Source organism: Podarcis erhardii (assembly GCF_964252035.2).
Source record: "Podarcis erhardii genome assembly, chromosome: 9".
Lineage (NCBI taxonomy): Eukaryota > Metazoa > Chordata > Lepidosauria > Squamata > Lacertidae > Podarcis > Podarcis erhardii.
Window position 1 is genome coordinate 20,771,810 of NC_138512.1, and position 23,788 is coordinate 20,795,597.

Consider the following 23,788-nt stretch of genomic DNA (forward strand, 5'->3'; position numbering starts at 1 on the left):
GCAGGGGTGGGGGCTGTGTGTGTGTGTGTGTGTGTGTGTGTGTGTGTAGAGGGAGGGAGGGAGATTGCAACAGTCTCTTGGAATTTTGTATAAGGGTTTTATACAAATGCAGTTATTTCTCTAGGCCTCATACTTTTAATGTTATTGATTCTATTGAAGTCCATTATGTTTAATGCATCTTTGCTAATTGGCACAGTAAGTTTCATAAAAGATGAGAACAAAACCTTTCGGAACCATTTTAGTTGAGCTAATTATAGAGCATTCGTCTTTTTTTTTACTAGACCATGTTGCACAGGAATACAAAAGACCAGTTTAAGGTTAAAGGGAACCCAGGATAGTATTATTATCAGGGACCACTCTGAGTACTATAATCCACCTCGGTGTGGAAAGAAGTTTGTCAAATCACAGACAAATAGATCCAGGAGTTTTTGTGCTGAACACCTTTAACATTTGTTATTTAAAAGGAAATGTATATAACTGTGGTTTGTTTGTTTGTTTTTGGCAGAACTGGATGAAATTTGCAAGCAAGGTTGCCCATTCTGCAGGCATGAATCACATCCAAATTTCAGAAGGATAGATCCCATGGTTTTCTCACATGGACAGCCACTACAGTTTTTATGGTTGGTAAATCACAGTGTCTCTGACTGCTTTGTGGGCAATTGGTCTGAAAATTGCAACCACCAGACAGGTATCCTGGGGCAAGAAACCGGCCAGTAGGAAACAAATAGGTCCGTCAGTTTTAGTGCTAGCCACCTTTAAAGTTGATTTTGGACTGGGAAGAACAGAAAGAGATTGTTTTCTGGGTAAAGTCATTATCTCAGGTTACAAGGTTGACTTGTCTGTTATAATGCAGCTCTTCCTCTGCCCCCCCCCCGTACAATGACATTTGTTCTTCCTTTCCCCAGCTTTCACACACACACACACACACACACACACACATATATATATAATTTTTATTAGTTTTTTTAAACATATCATTTTCAACAGCAATTCAACATACTTTTACATCTTATTCAAATTTTTGACTTCCATCAATCCTGTCTGAAAATTTTCCAATCTAATGCATTTCTTATCTTCCCTATTACATTTCAAACCAATATCTCTATCTTTTTCTACTTTGTAACACTTCGTATATTTCTCCTTACAAAACTTCTTGTACTCCTACTAGCATAATTTGTTGATTACAGTTGCTCTTCAAATAATTCATATACTTCTTCCAGTCTTCTGTAAATCTCTGGTCCCGCAGGTTTCGAATCCTCCCTGTCATTTTGTCCAGTTCTGCATAGTCCATTAATTTTGTCTGCCATTCTTCTTTCGTCGTAATTTCTTCTTGTTTCCATTTCTGGGCTAACAATACTCTTGCTGCAGTCCCTTTCCCCAGCTTTCCATCCTGACATTATAGTAAGCTTTTAATAAGTGATATGACTTTCACTTCCAGCAATCACTTACAGTAGTACCTCGGGTTACACACGCTTCAGGTTACAGACTCCACTAACCCAGAAATAGTGCTTCAGGTTAAGAACTTTGCTTCAGGATGAGAACAGAAATCGTGTTCCGGCGGTGTGGCGGCAGCAGGAGGCCCCATTAGCTAAAGTGGTGCTTCAGGTTAAGTACAGTTTCAGGTTAAGTACGGACCTCCGGAACCAATTAAGTACTTAACCCGAGGTAACACTGTATATGTATCTCCCCGCCCCCACACCTTTCGGCCCCTTTTTGCTACCTGCAATGTACCAGATCCCAGATTCTGCTTCATCTCAGAATTTGTCTATATCCAGTGCATATCCCTAGTACAGGGCTATGCACGCATGTTTCTCTACTGCACACACCCACACTCATCGCAACACGATAAACACATGAACAAGGCTCATTGATTTTGTACCCCTTTTTTCAGATCTATAATCTTCCTTGTGGTGAGAAGTTCAGTTCTTTATTTCAAATGTAGCAGATTTATATTTTAGCCACTATTTTTCTGGCTGTTTTATAACCCCAAACACGGAATTTTAAAAAGAATCCCTAATATGGAATTTGCTTTTTTCATGACCAAGACATACCCCAAGATCACAAGGTTTCATCTGTGATAATTCAGTTGTTGTTAGAAAAGATCTGGCCCTTAGAGCAAGGAAAGTGGAAATACAACCAAGAACAGTCTCAGACCATAATCCAATACTAGTTAAGTTCCATGGAGAAGAACTAGAATATAAAAGATGGCGGCTACAGGAAGATATACTGATTAATAAAGATATGATAGAGAAAGGGAAGAAAATTATTAAAGAATATTTTGAATTAAATTGTAATCAAGATGTTGACTTAAAAACCGTTTGGGATGCAGTTTTAAGAGATTATTTCATCCAGCAAAGTGCATACCAGAGGAAAGTAAGGGAATGTAAGAAACTGGAAATATCTGACAAAATAATAAAGAAATAGAAAGAATTGGTTAAAGGCCCAGGAAATAGAGAGAAACTCCAATAGATTAAATTATTACAGATACAATATTCAAGGCTTGTAAACCATGAAATAGAAAGGAAAATTAAGTTTGCAAAACAAAGGAATTCTGAATTTGCAAATAAACCAGGAAAGTTACTGGCCTGGCAGCTTTAAAAAGAGAGTAGACAAAGAGTAATTAATGAACTGATAAAGTACGGAGTACACATAAACAATCCAAAACAAATCAGACAGGAATCTGTGAGGTTTTACGCAGATCTGTATAAAAAAAGAGAAATAAGACTTTAAACTTATAGAGAATATAGAGGGAAGTAAGTTGGGAAAAATTTAGAGTGAAAGTAAAGGTAAAGGTACCCCTGCCCGTACGGGCCAGTCGTGTCCAACTCTAGGGTTGTGCACCCATCTCACTTAAGAGGCCGGGGGCCAGCGCTGTCCGAAGGCACTTCTGGGTCACGTGGCCAGCGTGACAAGCTGCATCTGGTGAGCCAGCGCAGTGCACTGAAACACCGTTTACCTTCCCACTAGTAAGCGGTCCCTATTTACCTACTTGCACCCAGGGGTGCTTTCGAACTGCTAGGTTGGTAGGCGCTGGGACCGAGCAACGGGAGCGCACCCTGCCGCGGGGATTCGAACCGCCGACCTGACGATCGACAAGTCCTAGGCGCTGAGGTTTTACCCACAGCACCACCCGCGTCCAATATGCCCATCTCCATGATGGAAGTACATCAGGTGATAAGCCAGGGGAAATCTGGGAAAGCCCAGGGACCAGATGGGCTCCTGGTGGGAAACTACAAAACATTTTGGGAATCCTTTCCTAAAAACCCCTAAGCATTGTTGTTGGGGCTGATAACAACAGAAGTTACCAAAAAAGAGAGAAATCTGTTCCAATACACAGCAACAGCTGTACGTTATTAGCACAAAAATGGAAAACAGATAGGGTACCAACAAAAGAGGAATGGCACATTAAACTGTTAGAGTATGCGGAGCTAGCAGGGATGACAACTAGAATAAGAAATCAAAATGACAAAAGATATAAGGAGGACTGGATATTGTTTACTGAATATACGGGAAAGTATTATAAGCAATCGACTTAGCAGGTTTTCTAAGGTTTTCAGCAGTGCAAGAAATAATGTAAGTTTACAAAAGTAGTTGCGATAGAGGGGGTGAACCAAGACAACGCGAGAAAAAGAGGTGATAAGAGGAACCATGAAAAGAGGGGATGGGAAATCAGTTAAGGATTTTTTTTTTAATGTATGCAGATTCTTTCATATTCTAACAATGCCACTTCTTATTTACTTTAGAGATATTTTTCTGTTAGCACTGTTTTAGTTTATGTTTTGTTGATATAGAATTCCTAAAAAAAATGCAAAGAAAAGAAAAGAAAAGAAAATTCAGTTGCCGTTGTTACTATTAAGTTTGTTAGTTGCTTTATCCTGCCCAGGGCAACCCACCTAGGTACATTAAACTCCACTTAGGTACATTAAAACCAAGAGTAAAGAGAAATACATTAAAAATATCCCTCCCACTTCTAAAAGGCCTGGTTATAGAGAAACAGTTTCATCTGGTGCCTAAAGATATGCAATGAAGGCATCAGGTGAGCCTCACTGGGGAGTGCTTTCCACAAGCAGGGAGTCACCCTCTGGACCTCTTGCAAAGGAGGCATGTGAAGAAGGGCCTCAAATGATGATTGCAAGGTCCATGTAGGTTCATATGGGGAGAGGCCATTCTTGGTGTATTGCAGTTTAAGGCTCTATAGGTCAAAACCAGCCCTTTGAACTGGGCCCAGAAACTATTTGGCTGCCATTGCAGTTGGGCCAGGATTGGTGCTATATGTTCAAACCATCTTGCCTTAGTTCAGACCCCTTCCACTTATATGTGAAGCTGGTGTTTTTAAAATTTCACTATGAATCTCTTTGCATCTAGTTACAATCCAATCTCATTTGCCATTTTGTTGCCCAAACAATCCAGTTCTGCTTGGGGTTTCTGTTTTGAGTACCGGTAATTTGCTATCATCTTCAAATTTTGCTAAGTTACTCCTGACTCCAGACCATTATCAATGGATTGAATAGCCTCTGTCCCAACACAGTGCCTTAATCAACTTCAGTGTTTGCTTCCCTCTATGGACAGGAGCTTTCCTCAGCCCTGCTCAGAACTGGCTCAGTATTTACAAGCTGTTCCAGTGAGTATTCAGGAAAGCAGCTCATTGACTCCTGAGGATTCTCTTCTGGTTCATAATATTGGCACTGATGAAAATCCAATACTGCTCAGTGCAATGCAACTGAGTCATGGTTGTAACAGTATTCCAGGGATCAGAGATCTAAACTGGGGAAGAATGAGCTGGAGAATACCAGCCAGGTTAAGATGGTGAGTGTATGTGTGGGAGTTCTTCTCCAGCTCATTGTAAAGAGCTCTAGGGGCATAATAATCCATCTTGTTTTTAAGGTAAACATTACAAATCACTGAGTTTCATATTCTCAGTCAAAAAATTATGAAACTTGGTGACATCTCTGTTCCAAGTGTATCTTTCAAGCTTTTTTCAGTGAAGACCCATGGCGAAAAATAATAATGATCCAGCTTCTCTGCAATCTCCCTAACCCTTTTCATCTCATCACATTTCAAATAATGGTACAACTATTTTGCACCTACCCCACCCATTTTCTGCTTCATACATAAAACAACATTTTATTGCTTATGTTAATTTTTTTTTGTAAAGTGCTCCACAAATTCTACTTTGCTTCCTTTAACATTTATTTACACCGTTTTTGCCAGAGATTGTGCCCCTTTTGATTTTTTTCATCTGGGCAAGACTTGCTAACATCCTATGTTTAATCTTTACTGATTTTGTTTAACCTTTTCTAATACTGTTTAAATAGCCTTCAACCAGTCTGAAGATATTTAAGTATCCTAACACTTTCAGTCTCCTTCCTTTCAACTGTTCCTTCATATTAAAGACCTTTTCTTTGATATGGAAAGCCTTGAACTGTTCTTAAACAGAAGGGGGGGGGAGAATTAGAATTCTAAACTATAATCATAATCACAGCAGCATACAGATACAATAATAAGATAGGAGCCAATGCAAAAGACAAAAGGAATCCAATGTAATTCAAATGATGTTTTATTGGAATCAGTGGCGGGTAGTAAATCTTTGAGCAGCACAGAGCCTTTCCCCCCAACCCGCCTCTCCGTGAACAGTTCTGTGAAGTTTGAAAGCTTGTTAGCCTACCCTATCAAATGTTTGCTTTAATAAACACTAACATCTGAGCCAAAAAAGAAGCTGGTGTTCCCACTTTTAATTTTTTTACGAAGGTATAATGCTAGAGTTCCTGGATTATTTTCCATTTACATATGTGTTGAACTTGACAGTACTATGATCATCATTCCTAAGTAACTGGTTACATGTACATTTCACTACCAGACCCAGGTTGTAGTTAAGATTATGTCAAGGAATATCTCTTCCTCTCATTAGGTCCATAAGTCACTGTTCTATGGAGAACTCATACTGTATGTTGTGCAATCTAGAAATGTTGTCTGCTTGCCATAACATGAATGAACATTTACCCAACATGTGGGTAGTTGAAGCCACCCATTATTTCTTATTTAGTTACCTCCGTAATATGTTTCTCCACAGTGACACCATCTTGAGAGATTGGGTTAGGGGGCAATAATATGTTTCCAGTACTATATTATTTTTTAGGCTTAGTATTTCCACCCACGATCACGATGGTATTTGTTCCCTTTTATGGGATTCCACATACCCTTTGACACACAACTGTATACTTCCTTTAATATGCACTTCACACTTCTTTCAATAGATTTCATATCAAGGCACAGCTGTATCTCACTGATACTCAGTTTCTGATATACACACTATATAATATTTCTGCATTCTCTTTAACTACCAAGAGCTCCCAATTCCCTATCCTTGGCTTTGAGGCTTCTGGTATAGGAACACCTAACACAAAAGCTAAGGAGCATTAATAAGAATTAATTTCTGCTGCATCCAAACTTGTTGCTCTTGACTTAAAGGGGATTGCATCCAAGTTTAAAAGTTAAGGGGATATTTTATTATGAGTTTGTGTGTGCTAGACTTCCCTGTGTTATGAGTTTTAAACTTCCCCCTGTTATGAGTTTCTGGGTACTAAACACTGAACCCCTGGATTTAGCAAAGGTTAAAATATAAGCCAGGCCAGTTTCTTGAAGAGGTAATGGCATGGGAGATGATCCACTAAGAAGACAAAAGGAAGGTAATGGCCCATTAAGAAAGCTACCTGAGAAGGGGCTCTGTGACTGGAGAAATAGGAGGGGCACCTCCCTTCACCTGTTTAGTTAGTTTGAAAGACAAAAGCTGAGAGTCCTTGGAGTTTTTGCTGGTGTGGCAGGTAGAAGCTGAAAGCAAAAAGCTGCAGGCCATAAAAGGGAGTAAGCTGGAATAGAAGGACAAGGGTACAATGGCTGATTTCTGTTTGGAATCAAGACTGCAACTATTGGATAAGCAAGACCCTTTTTGGGTGTTAATGCTGTGAACCCCTCTATCATAAGTTGTATATTCGGTCATACCTCATGTTACGCCCGCTTCAGGTTACGTGTTTTCGGGTTGCGGACCGAGGGAAACCCGGAAGTACCAGAACGGGTTACTTCTGAGTTTCGCCGCTTGTGCATGCGCAGAAGCGCTAGATCATGCTTCGCACATGTGCAGAAGTGCTAAAACGTTCTGGTGCCTGTGCAGACACGGCGCTTCTGCTTGCGAATGCTATGGGTTGCGGACATTCCTCCATCACAGATTATGTCCGCAACCTGAGGTTCCACTGTATGCATAAATAAACCATGTTTCATAAAGACACCACAGTCTCCACTGTGCCTCGTTTCCAAAAGGAAGCACAAACCCTGGGTAAAGTGCACCTGGAACCCCTGGAATCCTGCACCACTCAGAGATTGTGGTGGGGGTGCAACAATATTATTCCATTTTATACAATATTCATGGTTTACTAGATTGATGAAGAATCAGCAGCACTTATGGAGGTCATAATGCCCTGTTTTTTATGGGGAAATACTTATTTTTTAAAGGCTTCTGTTCTCTCATCACCAGCATGTTTTACAGCCTCCTGTTATGCTATTGGGGGGGGGGGAATGAATGAGCAAGGCTATGGAAGCAGCTTTCTATACTTTGCTCACCCGCCTTCTGAGTGCACCTTATGAATGCCAGTCTACATTGCTGCAAGCAAGACCCACTTTTTCTCGTTTGCATTTCATCACCTGGGGGGAAAAACAAAAAAAACACCGAGACTCCAGAGGAGCTAGATCAAAGAGAGGCAAAGCAGAGGAGAAGAGGGTGGCGGAGACCCAGAGAGCCTGAAACAGCTTCCGTGGTGCACATGGATCTGACAAGTGAAAGGCTAAATTAAGCAACAGCCCCAGCCGCCGCCTCCTCCTCCTCCTCCTCCAGCCCATCTATTCTCCAACATCTCCAGCAACTGCTGCTAGTGCAAAGCAGGCACGGAGAGGGACGTCCCCCCCCCCATCTCCCCCCCCCCCCCGCTTCCCGCCGCCCGCCCCAAATCTCGTGCCGATGCAAACTTCTGGGAAGAGCACGTTTTCTTGGGTGTGTGAGCGGCCGGCCGGGATTGCAGTCACCTGTCTGGATAGATCAGCCAGAAAAGGGATGCGCGAGGAAGCAGCCCAGCAAGCGCCAAGGGGGCTGGGGGTGCGGGGCGAGCAGCTGCAATTGGGCAGCGGGGGGGGGGGCGGAGGGAGCGCAACTCTCCCCACAGGCCTCCCCATCTCTCCCCTCCCCCCCCCACCCCTGGGAGGTTAACCCGGCTGTCTCTGCCCGCTTTGCCAGGGGCTAAATGAGTGGGTGGGAACGGCGCCGGCTGCTTCCTCCTTCCCTCACGGGGAGACGACGCTCGCCTCAGGCCGGGCCGTTGCCACGCGAGCTAGAACCACGCACGACGCGGAGGCGTCTACCTCACCCTCACAACCAAAAAGAACCCCCCCCCCAAATAAAAGCCCCGCCAGACGGCGACTCCACCGCCGCCCGGTTGCTAGGCAAGGAGGAAGGCGGTGGGGGGGGGGGCGCGAAATACGACGCCTTGCGTTAGGGCCCGGCCGAGCCCACGCCCCGCTCCCGGGTGCCTCGGGGCTCCTCCTGCCTCGCGGTGCTCCAGCTGCAGCAGCCGGTGGCCCACAAACGGCTCTTTCCCCTCACGGTATCTCTCCCTCTCTCTGCGGCTCCGCCCCCTCACTGTTCCCCGTCCCCCCCCCCGCCACGCCACGCACCCTCCTCCTTCTCCTCCTCCCGCCTTTCCTCGCTGGAGCCCCCGGGGGCGCGTGCCAGCTGCATCCGCTGCCTGCGCGAGCACGCGTTGGGCGCGCTCGCCCTCACTCCCTCACACACACACGCACGCGGTCGCACACACGCAGAGAGGGAGACATACCCATATACCCCGGACGGACTGACTGACTGACTGACTACTGCTGCTGCTGCTCTACGCCCGCCTCGCGCTACTGCTCGCCTGCTTTGCGCGCGCGCGCATGCACACACACACACACACACGCAAACACACCGCCGCTCTGGGTCCGCTTCTCTTCGCAGGGGCTGCTGCAGTCGTCTGGAAGCCTCCCCCCTCCCTCTGCCAAGTTTCCTTCTTCTTGAGCTCCCCCCCCCCCCCCACTCTCCGGAGCCTCGCTAGGGAGGACTCCCTCCTCAAGCTCGCCAAGTCCTTATTATTATTATTATTATTATTATTATTATTATTATTATCCTTTATGTTTTGGCTGCTCCTTTGAGCGCCTCCTGGTGCTCCCAAGGTAGGCTCCCTACTTGGTCTCCCTCCCTTCTTCCCTCTGTCCCTCTCCCTCCCCTCCCTTGGAATGAGTGGAGAATGAGTGGTTTCCAGGGGGTATGTACCAGAATGAAAAGGAGATGTGTGTTGATGGGTGGTTTGCATTGGGGAGAGGGGGGGGTGATAGAGGATGCTTTGGCTTTGAACCTTTCCTTCCCCCTTCAGCCTATTTGAGTGAGACATTTGGAAGCTTGGGGGGGGGGAGGAGGAGGCTTCTGCAACTTTGCGCTGCGCCGCGACTGTTTTCGTTGTTGTTGTTTGCCAATTCCGCCTCTCTATGAATTCTCTCTCTGGACATCTATCTCCGTGGCTGTGGCAGTTATTATCTTTAAGCAGCTGTCAAACATGTTCAGCATTCGGAAAGAGCCGGGCTGCCTCGGTTCACGGCAGTGTCAGTGAACCCCTTTGCAAATGCCTCTCTCCAACCCCCCACCTGACACATCTAAAAAATTTTTTTGCTTGAAGATGTAGCGAAACCAGCCGAGGAATTACTGATGGACTTTTTTTAAAATATATAAGAAAAAGATAGGGGGAAGTCTTGGAGTTCTTTCTATTGCATGGGAGTGAGGAGGAAAAGCAACATTTGCTGCATCTGCTCATATGTCAGTTTTGATTATGCACTGCATGTAGAACAACACATGATCTGGGAGGAGGACGGAGATCTAATAACTTGTTAGTGTGGGGTGGTTGTTGTTTTTTAAGTGGGGGAGTGCTTCAGCGACCCATGGGTCCAAAGTCTTCATTGAAGTGGCATCTTTTTGTTGGTTTGAATTGAAGGCATTGCTTGGTTGGAAACTGATTCAAAGCCAAATGTTTTTTTCCTTCTCTCTTCCTCCTCTTACATCACTAGGAAAAGGAAAGGAAGCAGCTATGAAGAGGAAATTGATGTTCTACATGATGCAGTTGGTTCTCGTTTTGTTGGCGTGCTTCTCTGCAAGGTGAGAGGAGGTTCTGCTTCTTGATCAACAGCAACAGAGGTTGCCTTGTTTGCTGCTAGTTAGTGCCGCTCATATACACTGGGGTATGGGCAAGAAAGCTGTTCTTTAAATATAAGATCAGTTGGTACGCAGCACAGGTGAAGTAAAGGAGGAAGTCCTGAGGTTGTTGAAATGTTAATAACTTGTGTCAAACAAGTCTTTCTAAAAGCCAGAGGCAATCAGTTTCGTGATTGCCTCTGGAAAGAAGAGCTCTGTACGATCTTTCTGTGCAGCCTTTGAAGCTATGCAATATTTTCTGGAGTCATTGTGTCACTCTAGTTATATCACGCCAGTCCTCATGGAGAATAAGGAACAGGAAAGAAACCAAAACACTGAAGATAATGGGATATTTTGCATGTGGACGTGGGTTGGAATGGGGGTATTTTTGGTCAACATAACAGAACACAGAGACATTTAATCTTGAAACCTCTAGGTGGAGATAGTATACAATTCCACAATCCCATAAAATAAAACAATAACCTGATTCATTAATCAACTTTTGATGTTGCTTAATAAACTATATATCTAAAATGATGGCATTATAAAAGGCAACTTAAAATGCATGCTTAGGTTTGGTTTTACCTGGCACCTCTATGCACCCAATTAATGATGATTTCTAACTTCATTTTGCTCATAGATCACAGCTTGGGTTGCAGTAGCATTCTGCCTATAACATATTTCTGTATTTTATTTTCCTCAAAATCGCAAGAAACTCATTTGATAGTGAAAAGCAATGCATCCAATTTTAGCCAAGTAACTGGCAATATATTTCAGTGGCTAGAATTAAATGCTGCTTTGAGGTTTTGATGTTTTCGGTTTATCTAGTCAGCAAGGATGCTGCAGTATTAGTTAAGCCACAGTGGGCCTGGTCCTTTTACTCAAGTGAGTAAGTCTCATTGTTGCCAAGGAGTCAACATGTGTACCTAAAGACTACTACATTCTTCTACAATTTTCAAGATTAGAGACCAGTCCTGACAGAGACTAATGGGATTATCAGTGTTAGTTTTTGTCTAATAATTTGCCTAGAAAACTAGTATTTCTTTAATACTGGTAAAATATCTACTTGTATACAACATGCAAGTACTAACAATAGTATCTTAAATCTTATTGACAGCTCACATGTGAAATACTAAAGTAAAATAATTACTTGTAAGCAAAGGGTCCTGAAATACCACAAACTGCAAAAAAACAACAACCCATAGACATTTAAATGCTTTGTCCATGTTGTTGAATATTCCTATTTTCTTAATTTCTCAATAATGGTTTATCCATATAAAAGTAATATTGTCTTTCTTGATTATTTACTTTGTTTTAGTTCAAACTGTGCTCACATTACAGAAATTGCCTCAGAAGGAGGATAGCATTAATCGTGCATTCAAAAAACCCAGATGTCATAAATAACTGTAGATTGTTGGGGAAAGACAATATATATCATATTCTTTTTATGCTAGCTGAATACTTGGAACTTGTAAGAAAGGGGCATCTAAGCATCATAAATTTCAAGGAAAAATTTGGTTGTTACTGTAAGGTTCATGGGAAAGATCCGTACAGGGAGCAGAACTGACGTTCAAAGAAATACTACAAGGCCTTGGTTTGGATTTTCCCAGTTTAAGAGACATTCGCTTTTCAGCACCAGTCTTAAGTGGACAGCAAATGAAGAAAGTCACTGTGTTTGCTGCTGATTTTCAGAATGGGATGAAGGGGGATCAGATTACTTTTCATTGCTTTTTTTCTCCATGGCATCTTCAAAACTGAATTTTAAGCTTTTTCTTCTTCTTTGCCACCAATGTTTATTATCCTGGAAATCCGTTGAGTTAATATTTTTACCACTACTGCTACCATAATTTAACAGGATTCGTTTTAAGATCCATAGATATTTTAGACTCTCTTGTGGTTTGCTGCTTTTCTGTCTCATTGCAACTACCCATGATTTACAAACATCAGAAGCCAGTTTTATCATGACAGCTTCTCTCTTGTGTGCTAGATGGTCACTGAGTGAAAGCATAGTCAGAATGCCTTCTCAGAAGATGGCAAAGGTGGTCCAGGATGAAAACCATGCCTTTCACATTCTGATATTCCTTCCCATGCAAGTGTTCATTATAAAGAAATAGATGCAGTATTTTGTTTATTTGTATTTAACGGTACAATTGTATTTAACCATAATGAAGAAAACCAGAATTTTCCAGTCTTTTCCAAAATTCCAGTCTTTTATGTCTTTCTCATCAACAAATGTAGTATATGCCCCAGTTTTGTTGCAGTTCTGCTTTATTTTTTTTATAGGAAAAATAAGCATGTAAATATTACCTGCTGGTCCGCCCCGCTTTCCCAAATATATTTATATTTCTCCATCTCCTTGTGAAGGAGCACCAGTAGCAGGTGTCAGTGGCCAAGACCTTACAGTTTGCAACCCGTGTCATTGGGATGCATATGGATTGTTGTTTCTGAGGCCTTGTCACTCAGTGAATGCATTGAGGCCTATGTGTCCTATCAGCCAATTCTTTCCAGTGTTTGTTCCCTGCTTTGCTACAAGGTTTCTTGGGAAAGGAAGTGGGTAGCAGGAGGTCCTGACTGACAGTGATCCAATTCTTGGAAGGACCTGAACTTTGATTAGAAGAGCTGTGGCTTAGTAGTAGAGCATCTACTTTATGCAGAAGGTCTCAGGTTCAATCCCTGTACGTATCTCTAGATTGGGGTGGCAGAATCCTCAGTCAGGGCAGACACCATTGAGCTAGATGGACCAATGACCTGACTCCATATAAGGCATCTTCCCATGCTCCATGGTGTATTGGGCTTAGTGGACAAAGATCTACTCTTGAGTTTGCTGTTACAGGTTTCACCTTACTCTGTGCTTCTGGTATTGCAGGTAAATACAACTGGATGCATCTCTTGTTTGCAGCACTTATTTCAAGTGTTGGCTTGTAGTCAATCCTCAGAGAAGTTGTAAGGAAGTGGACAAAAGTGATATGGGTTGCACCAGTGATTTTGCCACTATTTTCATTTGTTTTAAGTTTTTTAAACACACACACACACACACACACATATGTTGCCTTGCTAGATCATACCAAGGGTCCAAGTTGTCCGGTATTCTGTATCCAACAGTGGTCAGCCACTTTATTTTCTTTGATTGCCACAGAAGAAATTGGAAGAAAGAGAAAAAGCATACCAGCTGGGGTGGGGATTTAAATATCTAGTAGGAAAGTTTTGGATAGGCTTGGCTGTGGAAGCTAGCATACATAAAACAGAGAAGGACATGGTGAATGAATAAGAAAAGGGAAATGGTAAATATTAACATTGCTCACATGATAAAGCATGGTGGCTAAAGTTGGGTCCTAAAAATGAAAAGCTGATTATTCGCTAAGAAAAAGGTGGCATCTTCAAATAATTTGTATTAAATGCATATACAGAATATTCAAAGCTAATCAATACTAACAGTGTAGTAAATGTACATAGAACATATTTAACTTTTTTTTTTTAATGTCTGTTTAGATCAGCATCGGTTGACCCCAATGAAGATGAAGCGAAAAATAACATCACCATCTTTACAAGAATTCTAGATAGGCTTCTGGATGGTTATGATAATCGTCTGAGACCTGGATTAGGAGGTAATGAATAACACTTCATTTTGAAAAACAAAAGACCTCATTGGGTAATTAGAATTCTGGTGCTTAACATGTTGATAATTTTGCCTGAGAATATTGACCTGTTCTTCAACCCAAATAGTGTCTACTATTTTGATACTAGGTTTAGGAAAATTGATTCTGTTTATATTTCTGAAAGTGTGACGTTTTTGTAGCATTTCATGTTTGCCATTTTGTTCATAGCCTGCATTATTTTGATTGGTGTTTTTTTAAGAAAATAGTTTTTACTAGGGGTTTTTATGTTACAAAACAAATAAACAGGGAAAGTTACATCTATTTGCTTTTGACTGCACAGGAGATCATTACAGCTGAGTAATCCTATATAAATAGTATAATCACCCCAAGGATCTGATGTGAGTACTTTTTATTATACAGGGGTCAAGCCTCTGACCATTAAACCACCACTGAAATCATTGGAAGGTTTCCCAATAATATCATGGTGAAATAACAGTTTTTCCCCCCTTTATAAGCATTTGTTAAGGTCAATAAATGGCAGCTCTGTTATGGGTTACCTTTGCCTGAGCTCAGAAAGAAAGAGGGTGAAATTTGGAAATGGCTCCTACAAATTATTTACATGTCCATCTTTCTCCTAGATGTCAAACAACTTTTTTTTTTCTTTTTGAAAAGCTAAACTTTCTTAATGGCAACCTATCTCTTGCTATTCAATCACCTCCATCAATTACAATGGTTAATAGTGTATAAACATAATAGCTAATGGCACAGACTGTTCAAGAAGATCAACTAGGTCACTCCCCCCCTCCAATCCTGTGGGACCACAGCAGGATGTTTAGGTTACCCAAACCTCTTTCATCTTGAGGACACAGAGCTGCTTGTGCCATAGATTCAAGATCAAAACTATTTTGAGCTAGAACTGCAGAGCTTGGTGTCAAAGCATGAGGTTCCTCAGATTCTTGTCACAGGCCCCATACCACAGGTAAAGATCTACATAACAAGAGCCCTTTGGCTCTCACCTCTTCCTCAAGCAGCTCTCAGATACATACATGAATACATACCTACCTACCTACCTGCAGGGTGACAGGAGCAAGACAAATAAACTCAGCTTCCAGCTTCAAAGTATTTCCACTCCTGCCCTTTCCACACCACCCTCTGGCCCAAGCAGCTCTCAAATAAATGCAAGGCAGACTGTTGATGGCAGCCCTGGAAACAGCAGTCATCCCCAAAAGCAAAGCAAGGGAGGGGAAGCACAGAATACAGTCACAGCCAGCAGAAGAGTCTTTGAGCAGAAAAGAGCTCCCGCTGTTGTTCTTCATCCTTGTGCAAGGATCAAAAGCAAAGCAGCCCAGGCACAGTTAGCTGAAACAAGCTAATCTACCCCAGCTAAGTAGTTTTCAAATGGTTCCAAGGAATCTTAGTGTTCCTCAAAAGTTGATCAGGAGTTCCTCAATGTGAAGATGAATAAAGCTTCCCTCAAAGACAGTTGCCCACCACCACTATCAATTCCTCCCTTTCAACACACAGCTGCAGAGTCATGCTGGGTGTGTTCTCTTGAACGCTCTTGATTCTCATGAAGCAATGGTGACACTCAAGATACATGGCCCGCACTGCACTTGACCTGAGCACGGACACTCATGTGGCCTTCCAGATGTTACTGCTTTCATTCCTCACCATTAACCATGTTAGTTTGGGTTCACAGGAGTTGCCATGAAACATTACCTGAAGCACCACAGGTTCCCTTCCCCGGTGTACCAAAGAAACAGATCCCTTTACTTTAAAATAAATGACTTACTGGTGCTTATGAAACCATTACAGTTGTTGTGAGGTGTAGAATAGTAAGCATAAAATACACTTTAAAAAATGCAGTGTAGCTTGTTTGTTGCAAGTTCATCTTGAATATATCCAAAACCAAACCGCTCTGAGAAGCTTGCTTACCACAGTCCGCAATCAGAAATGTACAAGAGGACTATCTGTCCCCCACCAGATGCTGGGTTCACCAGCTGTTATAATAGAATGCAGGGGTGAAAGCTAAAGCTGGTTGGTTTTTTTTTGGAAGTACTTAAGTTGCAATGAACAAGCATGTCAAGATGATGATACTATAAATGTGCAAGGTGGGCAAAAAGGGATAATGATCATATAATCACTTTTGCTATGCTGGCTTAAATAAAATTTAGATAAATTGCTATGGCTAGGTGAATTTTCTAACCCAGGAGTACTAAAAAAACGGGGGTGGGGTGGGGGTGGAAACCTGAAATGAAATGCCAACTCCTTATATATGAACCTTCCTTGGTTTTGATCCCCCCCCCCATTGATGAAAATCCTGCAATGAAATCTAAACAGAAAAATTGTAAGCAATCTCACTTGGATGCAGTCTTTGGAACAGTTTTGCTGAGAATAGAACTGAAACCAACAAGTGCTATTTTTATGCAAGGAGGCGAGGCAAAAGCTATTCTGCATGTGCTGGAAATACATGGTGTTTAGCACGGTGGGGAAAATAAGATAAACAGAATATTTTGTTGGTGCACAAATTTGAAATAGCTGATTGATTTCTTCTTTCTTGGGTGAATATAGAAACCAGTTTTCTTGGGTGAATATAGAAAACCAGTTTTCCTTGTGGGGAAGCCTCCTCATTCTTTTCTTAGAAGTGTGCCAAAGCATGTTACAGTGCAGCAATATAGATGACTATGCCTGTTTTTGTAGTATTCTGTGGTTGCTTTTGCTCACTCCAGTTACCAAGTAGTTCTGTTGCCATGGAGAACCGATGTATTCTTCCATGTATTGCTGCAGTACGGCTTTGTCACAACTTCCTGGTTCTTTGTTTAAGAAAGTAGATGGTTTAATATGTTCTCACAGTCTTAACGTTTTGTTCATACTGATAACGGCGTTGCTACAAAGGGCTCAGTAATTTCCTACACCCCCCCCCCGTCTCTTTGGATTTATTCTCTTTCTGTTGGGAGGGGGACACCCAGTTTCTTTAAACAACAACAACAACAAAAAAAGGAGCTTGCCTTACTGTTAAGTTCTAAAGCTAGATGTTTTGTGCTATCCTATCTATTCATGGCAAAAATTGAAAATTGCGATTGAGATGGATGTGTGAATATGGGCACACCCAGGCCTAGCACTACCATCTGGAGGTGCCAGACAAACGTCTGACACCAGTACAGTGGTACCTCAGGTTAAGAACTTAATTCATTCCAGAGGCCTGTTCTTAACCTGAAACTGTTCTTAACCTGAAGCACCACTTTAGCTAATGGGGACTCCTGCTGCCGCTGCGCCGCCGGAGCACGATTTCTGTTCTCATCCTGCAGCAAAGTTCTTAACCTGAGGTAATATTTCTGGGTTAGCGGAGTCTGTAACCTGAAGCGTATGTAACCCGAGGTACCACTGTATGGTGCTCATCACTGAATAAGTGCCCCAGTTTGGCCTTCTTGATAGCTCCAGTTGTAACCACCATCTTTATTTCCACGAAAATGCATTTATTTATTTAAAACATTTAGACCCTACCTTGTAAAAAAATAAAAATAAATGTGAGGGTGGCAACAAGAAGTGCCCATAGCAGCTGAATACAAAAAGACACAGGACAGCTTTAAAAACAACTACAGAGTAATCTTAATTCCAGGGTGGAGCAGTGTAGCAGTACTGCATCTGTAGCCCCATTGCTCATACTGACCAGGATGGAGGTTGGGTTGGGAGGCAAAACCCTGCTATGAGCTGTGCCAGCCTGGAGCTTGCATACTGGCCAGGCTCACATTCAGCACATTGCTGTCAAGTGGTGGCAGTAGGGATGGCTCAAGTTCCAGTAGATCAGGCTTCCTCAACCTCGGCCCTCCATATGCTTTGAGACTACAGTTCCCAGCATCTCTGGCCACTGGTCCTGCTAGCTAGGGATCATGGGAGTTGTAGGCCAAAAACATCTGGAGGGCCGAATTTGAGGAAGCCTGCAGTAGATCCTGAGCTGGGTCTACCCTCATAATGCCTAACTTTGGAGCTTTCCATGGGCTACCAGTAAGGGGGGGGGATTTCAGCAGCAGTAAATCTACCCACCATGTTTTTGGAACGTGAAAGGGAGAGCTTTACATTGGAGGCATGGTGGAGGCCAGCAGAAGTTGACAGAGCTATTTCTTCCCCCATCCAACCACACACAGATACATCACCAGCATGGTTAATCAGGGGTAGTCTTAAGAAATCACCAGAGCAATAAAAACAGTTCAGTACAACAAACTTAAAATACCAAAATATATCAGTACAGGAACTATAAGCCCTTCGTGGCCAGAAAGGCTACCTAAACAGGATGGTTTTAGTTAGAAACTCAGATATATAATCTAGGCACCAAATGGCTCCTCAAACCAAAGTTACAGTCACCAAAACAGAATGTCTAGTTGCCATTTTTGCGCAAGTCTTATTTTTCAAATGATGGGCTGATTGATTGATTATCTGATTGATTATCAGTTAAACATATGTCTAGTTCAGATGACAATCTTGATCTAGGTTAAGAGCTTTGAGAACTTGAAGAAGATCCAGGGGCAGTCCACATATATATTGGCCTATTCTGACCTCTTTTTCTTAATGGCGATGCAAACCATTCATAACATAAGAATAGTCTTCACAACTGTGAGCAGGGCAGTGAACTTGGGTAAGTGAACCATAGAAGTATAGAATTATACAGTTGGAAGGGACCCCAAGGGTTGCCTAGTCCAACCTCCTGCAGTTCAGGAATCACAACTAAAGCACTCATGACAGATGACCACCCAACCTCTGCTTAGGTCAAGGTAAAGGGTAAAGGGACCCCTGACCATTAGGTCCAGTCATGACCGACTCTGGGGTTGCGATGCTCATCTCGCTTTATTGGCCGAGGGAGCCGGCGTACAGCTTCCAGGTCATGTGGCCAGCATGACTAAGCCACTTCTGGCAAACTAGAGCAGCGTATGGAAACGCCGTTTACCTTCCCGCCGGAGCGGTACCTATTTATCTACTTGCACTTTGACGTGCTTTCGAAATGCTAGGTTGGCAGGATCAGGGACCGAGCAACGGGAGCTCACCCCGTCACAGGGATTCGAACCGCCGACCTTCTGATCGGCAAGTCCTAGGCTCTGTGGTTTAACCCACAGTGCCACCAGCATCAAAGGAAGGAAAGGAAAGAGGGCCATGGGGAACATGGGTCTGATATGAGCAAAACACAGTTATATGGAAACTCAGTTTCAAGGGTTGGTGGTAGAGGGATTAGGCCAAAAAATGCATGGGGAAAACGGTTTTGAGGAAGAAGTTAGGCAGGCAGGGATTAGGTGTTCTTGAAGGAAGTTCTGGAAATCAAGGGCAGCACATACTAATATGTGAAAGTATGTACTGTACTTTATATTAATATGAGGAAAAAATGAGTGGTATGTTAATCTGCTTTGATTGTAAAGTGGTTCAAAACTATTTGTTTTTAAAAATTCTGCACAGCTGTACTCCAAATGGTGGCACTGGAATATAAAGGGCATATAGGAAGGGTAGAGAGCACTGCTCATAGATGGTACAGTCTACAGAATCTGCCACCTTCTGGAGCGGGATTGCAAAGGTGCAGGTGCAAAGTAGGAAATCACTCATGTCTAAATTAATCACTGGGAAGGAATTCTCTTGTAAGTTTCCCACAACCAGATCCATTACTCTGCTTGCCTATAGTAACTCTCACTTTAAGTTGATATCTTGCTTCTGCAGTATGAAGAAGAAAAACGACTCGTCTATACAGCTGCAAATAAAACGTTTTAAATGTGTTGTAAAGTGCAATATACAAACGTCACACTAGATGGTGGCAGTGAGCCATGCCAACTTCAATGTATTTTTCTAAACGTTTTTTAAAAAAGCATTTTCACAGCGGGTGTTTTTTTTTAAAAAAAATATATGCTCGTAGATTCCACCACAATTAATTGGTTCAGGTGTAAACTAAAATGCTCATGACAGCCAGTAAACTAGAATTCACTGTTGAAGAGCCAGTGTGCTTTTGGAAGCAACTTAGTTTTTTAAAAAACCTTTGCTCACATGGCCTATGGCTTAGGAAAGCTTGCTTTGCCACTGTCTGTGTTGTGTTGCATTATACACAGATTACTAGGTGTCACTATGAGATGGAAACTTGAACGTGAAATGTCTCCCAACTGTTAAAATGCATCTTTTGATAATGTATGCCAGGGTAGCCAACACGGGAACCTCAGGATGTTTCAGGACTACATTTCCAATCATTCCAGATTGTTGGCCATGGTGGCTGGGGCTGATTGGAGCCCAGCAACAACTGGAGGGGACCTCATTGATTGTCCCCTATCTATGGCCCTATACCGTAAATTCTATATTTGAGTAGGCAATAGGATTCATTTTAAAAATGGCATTAGCTGTGTTTTGCTGATTTATTTTCTCCCTAATCATAACTCTTCAGAAGAGAAGTCCAATAACTTTCCCAAACAGTAGACCATTATCTTTTCCTTGCTATATGTATACATTCCTCTTATTCCTTGCTGCTGTTTGTCTTCATAGACAAATTTGTCTCTGGCAGATGAGAGGTGATCACATATTGAAGCAAACAGATGAAAATGTCAAACTGGAAAGTTCAGAGAATCTGTATAATAAGTTCTGAATATACATTTTCATTTTTGCCATTGACTATTTTTTTACGAAGGCGCCTCAGTCTCCAAGCAGCTGTGTAAGATACAATGGCTGAACTGTTGGGTTGCTCTACAACACACTGACTATGCAATAACCTGTTTAGAACAATAGGCAAGGCATTTTGGAACTAAATTACTAAATAGTCTAATTATTTCTAATTATAGGATTCTGAGAATTGCCATCTTGTTCTGTGTTTTGCTCATGTTTTTTAATGCATGACTTATTTTATTTTTTAATCAGCTAATAGAGGGAAGACTTATTCTTGTTTTTTATACTTACTCAAAATCCACCAAAGCCAGTTTTGTGAAACTGGTTGATGATACGTAATTCCGCCAATATTTATCTAGTGAAAAACATTGTCTAAGAAAGGGTTAGATGTGTTCAAGTGTAGCACATATCTGTCCATTGCTAACAGTTAAAAGAACACTCTACATTCAGAGACAGTGTATTTCAGAGTACTTGATGCTTTGGGCATGCAAAATGGAATGGCAATTTCCGTCTTGCTCTCCTGTGAGCTTCCTATGGGCATTCGGGACAATTTGTGTCACAGTTCTAGGCTCTTGGTGTGGTCAGAAAAAGGCATTTTAGTTCCAGAAATTCTGGTATGAAGTAATTTGTTGCAAGCACGCTGCTGTACACAAGGCCTTCCCTGTTCAACACATGGTTAGTGCTGGTGCTGTCAGCTTTGACGATGCCAAACATTTTGAAATGAATTTGGTGTCCAAGCTGATATCAGTGTTCGTATAGATCCACCTGGGGAATCCAAAGCCAACATTCCAAGTTAAGGAAGACATAGTGAGAAAGAAGTTGGCTGTACAAAGGTCGTCACATTAAAATTAACAAAAAGATGTGTGTAAAGTTTAGCATTGCATGCCTACATGTTGTTTTAGTCAAATCCGTGCCGCTGAAGCTGATGGGTGAATTCAGAAGTTATTTTCCTGAAATGTCATACTTTTTACTTTTACAATATTGCTAATTTTAGAACTAACAAATGAAGCCAGCTTTAGAAGCAATGGTATCTTCCACTCTTCCACATTTATTTATTTATTTATTTATTTGCCTAAAATATGATCAAAATATTTTGCTCTAGTTGAAGCACTGAAATAAGATTACGCACTGATTTATGAGTTGCGATGTACTGATCAATACAATATCCAGTTCCTAAATAGACATATTAAAATTGCCCTGTCCATAGGACATATGATCACTGAAGTTGTTTTCCTTAAGTGAGGTTTTCCAGAATAGGACCTGCAAGCTTTCTAAAGATGGGATTAGTACTGTATACACTGATCTACTGTTGTGCTCATGCTGACCTCTAGTGACAGGAAATCCTTCATGTGAATGGCTATGATAAGACAAGTGTGGGCTTTTTTTATTACAACCACAGTTAGCTAGGCGTGACACATCTCTACAACAACTAGGATCACAGTCAGGCAATATTTACTAACCTGTGAATACTATTTCTTCAGTAGGAAAAAAATATATTAAATTCTATTCTTGTCACTATCGTTCACTTTCAAGATGGAATCAGTCTCAATAAAAGCAATAGAGCTGTGATTCTTTGTACATTTAACTGAGTGTATGGCCTATTGAACATAATGGGATTTACTTCTGAGAAAACATGTATAGGATTGCATTGCTAATGTACCATAAGACAATAACATATCCTCCAACATTTCTCTGATGAAAATAGGGATGTCCTAAGGAAAAGTGGCACATTCCAGGATCAATTCAGAAACCAGGATAACGTCTGTAAATCTGTGGCTGTCCCTTGAAAATAGGGACACTTGGAGGGTCTAGAATAAGTATGTGAAAAAGAGATCAAAACATCAATGACAGGCACAGAAAGCTGTAATGAAAGCTCAGCAGGAAGTAAAACAACAACAACATTCTGTCATACAAGCCAAAATCCCAACAAAGGAGGGGTCATCCTCTTGGAGCAAAATGCCATATATAATACCACTTGGTTATCTACTCTTACAGGCAATGGCTTTACAATGTCTAAAGCAGAGGTCTTTCCCATCAGCTGCTATGTGACCTCCTTGAATTTGGGGTCTTTCATGTTAAAATACACATGTTCTACCTTATACATAATTGGAGAAGCCCTCTAGTTCAAACGAATAGGTCTGTTGCCATCATAAGTAGTACCTAATGGATGTTCCTTGATTCACGTTACTCCATCCTGGTTAAACTCTGTTAATGTGCCTATGCTATTTCTCAAACTTCAGTATGGCAGTATTGCATACTGAGCATTAGGCAAATATGCTTTCAGCCATCCCACTTCATATTTAAGGAGCTAATATTTTTATTTCACGGCCAAATTGAACAGGGGCCAAGTAGCCACCGTAAATCTTGGAATGCCACCGTAAATCAGCATAAAATGGAAGTTAGTTAGCCACAAACACACCAAGAAGAAACACATTTGTATTTCTCATCTTTTTTTGGGGGAGATATAAAATTGCAGTTTTGAAGGATTATAACACTCTCCATCTTGTGGATGATATAGGCACACTGACATTCCAAAGAGGATATTTATTTTTGATCTAAACCCTGATCCCAAACATATTTATCGTAGTTCCAGTGTCTTGCTTCCTGGTATGTTTAAGCATACTTCTTTGTACATCTGTGGTACATGTACATCACAGCAATATGCTGTCCTCAAAACCTTGTAGGAAAATGTCTTAGAAAAAGACTGTCAAACCTTTCCACAAGGTTCTGCCAACGGCATGATTCTCCTTGTTAACTTTTGAACATTAGTTCTATGTGAAGTGAACATGGAAGTCACCAGCAGTGTAGCACCCTTCCCTGACTCCCACAGAGCCCCATGCCACACTGAAATTTGGCTTAAAAGAATTATTATCTTGCAGCCAATAGAATAGCTTGCGCCTTGCCTTGTGGTGCCAACACCAGTCTCTCCAGTTTGCAAATGGACATGGAAAGGTTGGCAACCCCTGATTTAACAATATTTTGCATATGAAGCTTTTCATTATCCTTGTTTTCCTCACCATATCAAATCATCGGATCTATTTACGGTGGTGCTTGCAAATTGCTACATGCACAGCCACACTTACAAATTTGCCAGATGGGCATTGCACATAGTGAACTGATTCAGAAGTAAGTTTGGGAGGGGGAATCTGTTTTAAGGATTGGACTGTTGCACCTGTACAGTTTTGAGAACATATTTTGAGCGACATTTTTCACTACTTGTAGGCAGAATTAGTGAAGTATGCTCATGGAGATCATATGACAATGTCAGAACAATGTCAAAGGAACTTAAATAGTACTTGGGGATTTGAAAAGA

General features: G+C 41.8%; 1 protein-coding gene across 3 annotated transcripts in view; it reads left to right on the forward strand.

Annotated features, from left to right (window-relative positions):
* Positions 1–9,186: 9,186 nt before the first annotated feature.
* Positions 9,187–23,788, forward strand: part of GABRA2 (gamma-aminobutyric acid type A receptor subunit alpha2) — a 71,430-nt gene continuing 56,828 nt past the window's right edge. The window contains exons 1-3 of one of the 3 annotated variants that reach the window (XM_081875871.1): positions 9,187–9,249; positions 10,135–10,222; positions 13,748–13,863. In XM_081875871.1, the coding sequence (XP_081731997.1) occupies positions 10,155–10,222; positions 13,748–13,863 (184 nt within the window). In that variant the 5' untranslated portion in view covers positions 9,187–9,249; positions 10,135–10,154. Of the gene's footprint in view, positions 9,250–9,785; positions 10,223–13,747; positions 13,864–23,788 lie in introns of those variants that run through there. The other 2 variants (XM_081875872.1, XM_081875870.1) reach the window with 2 other exon arrangements.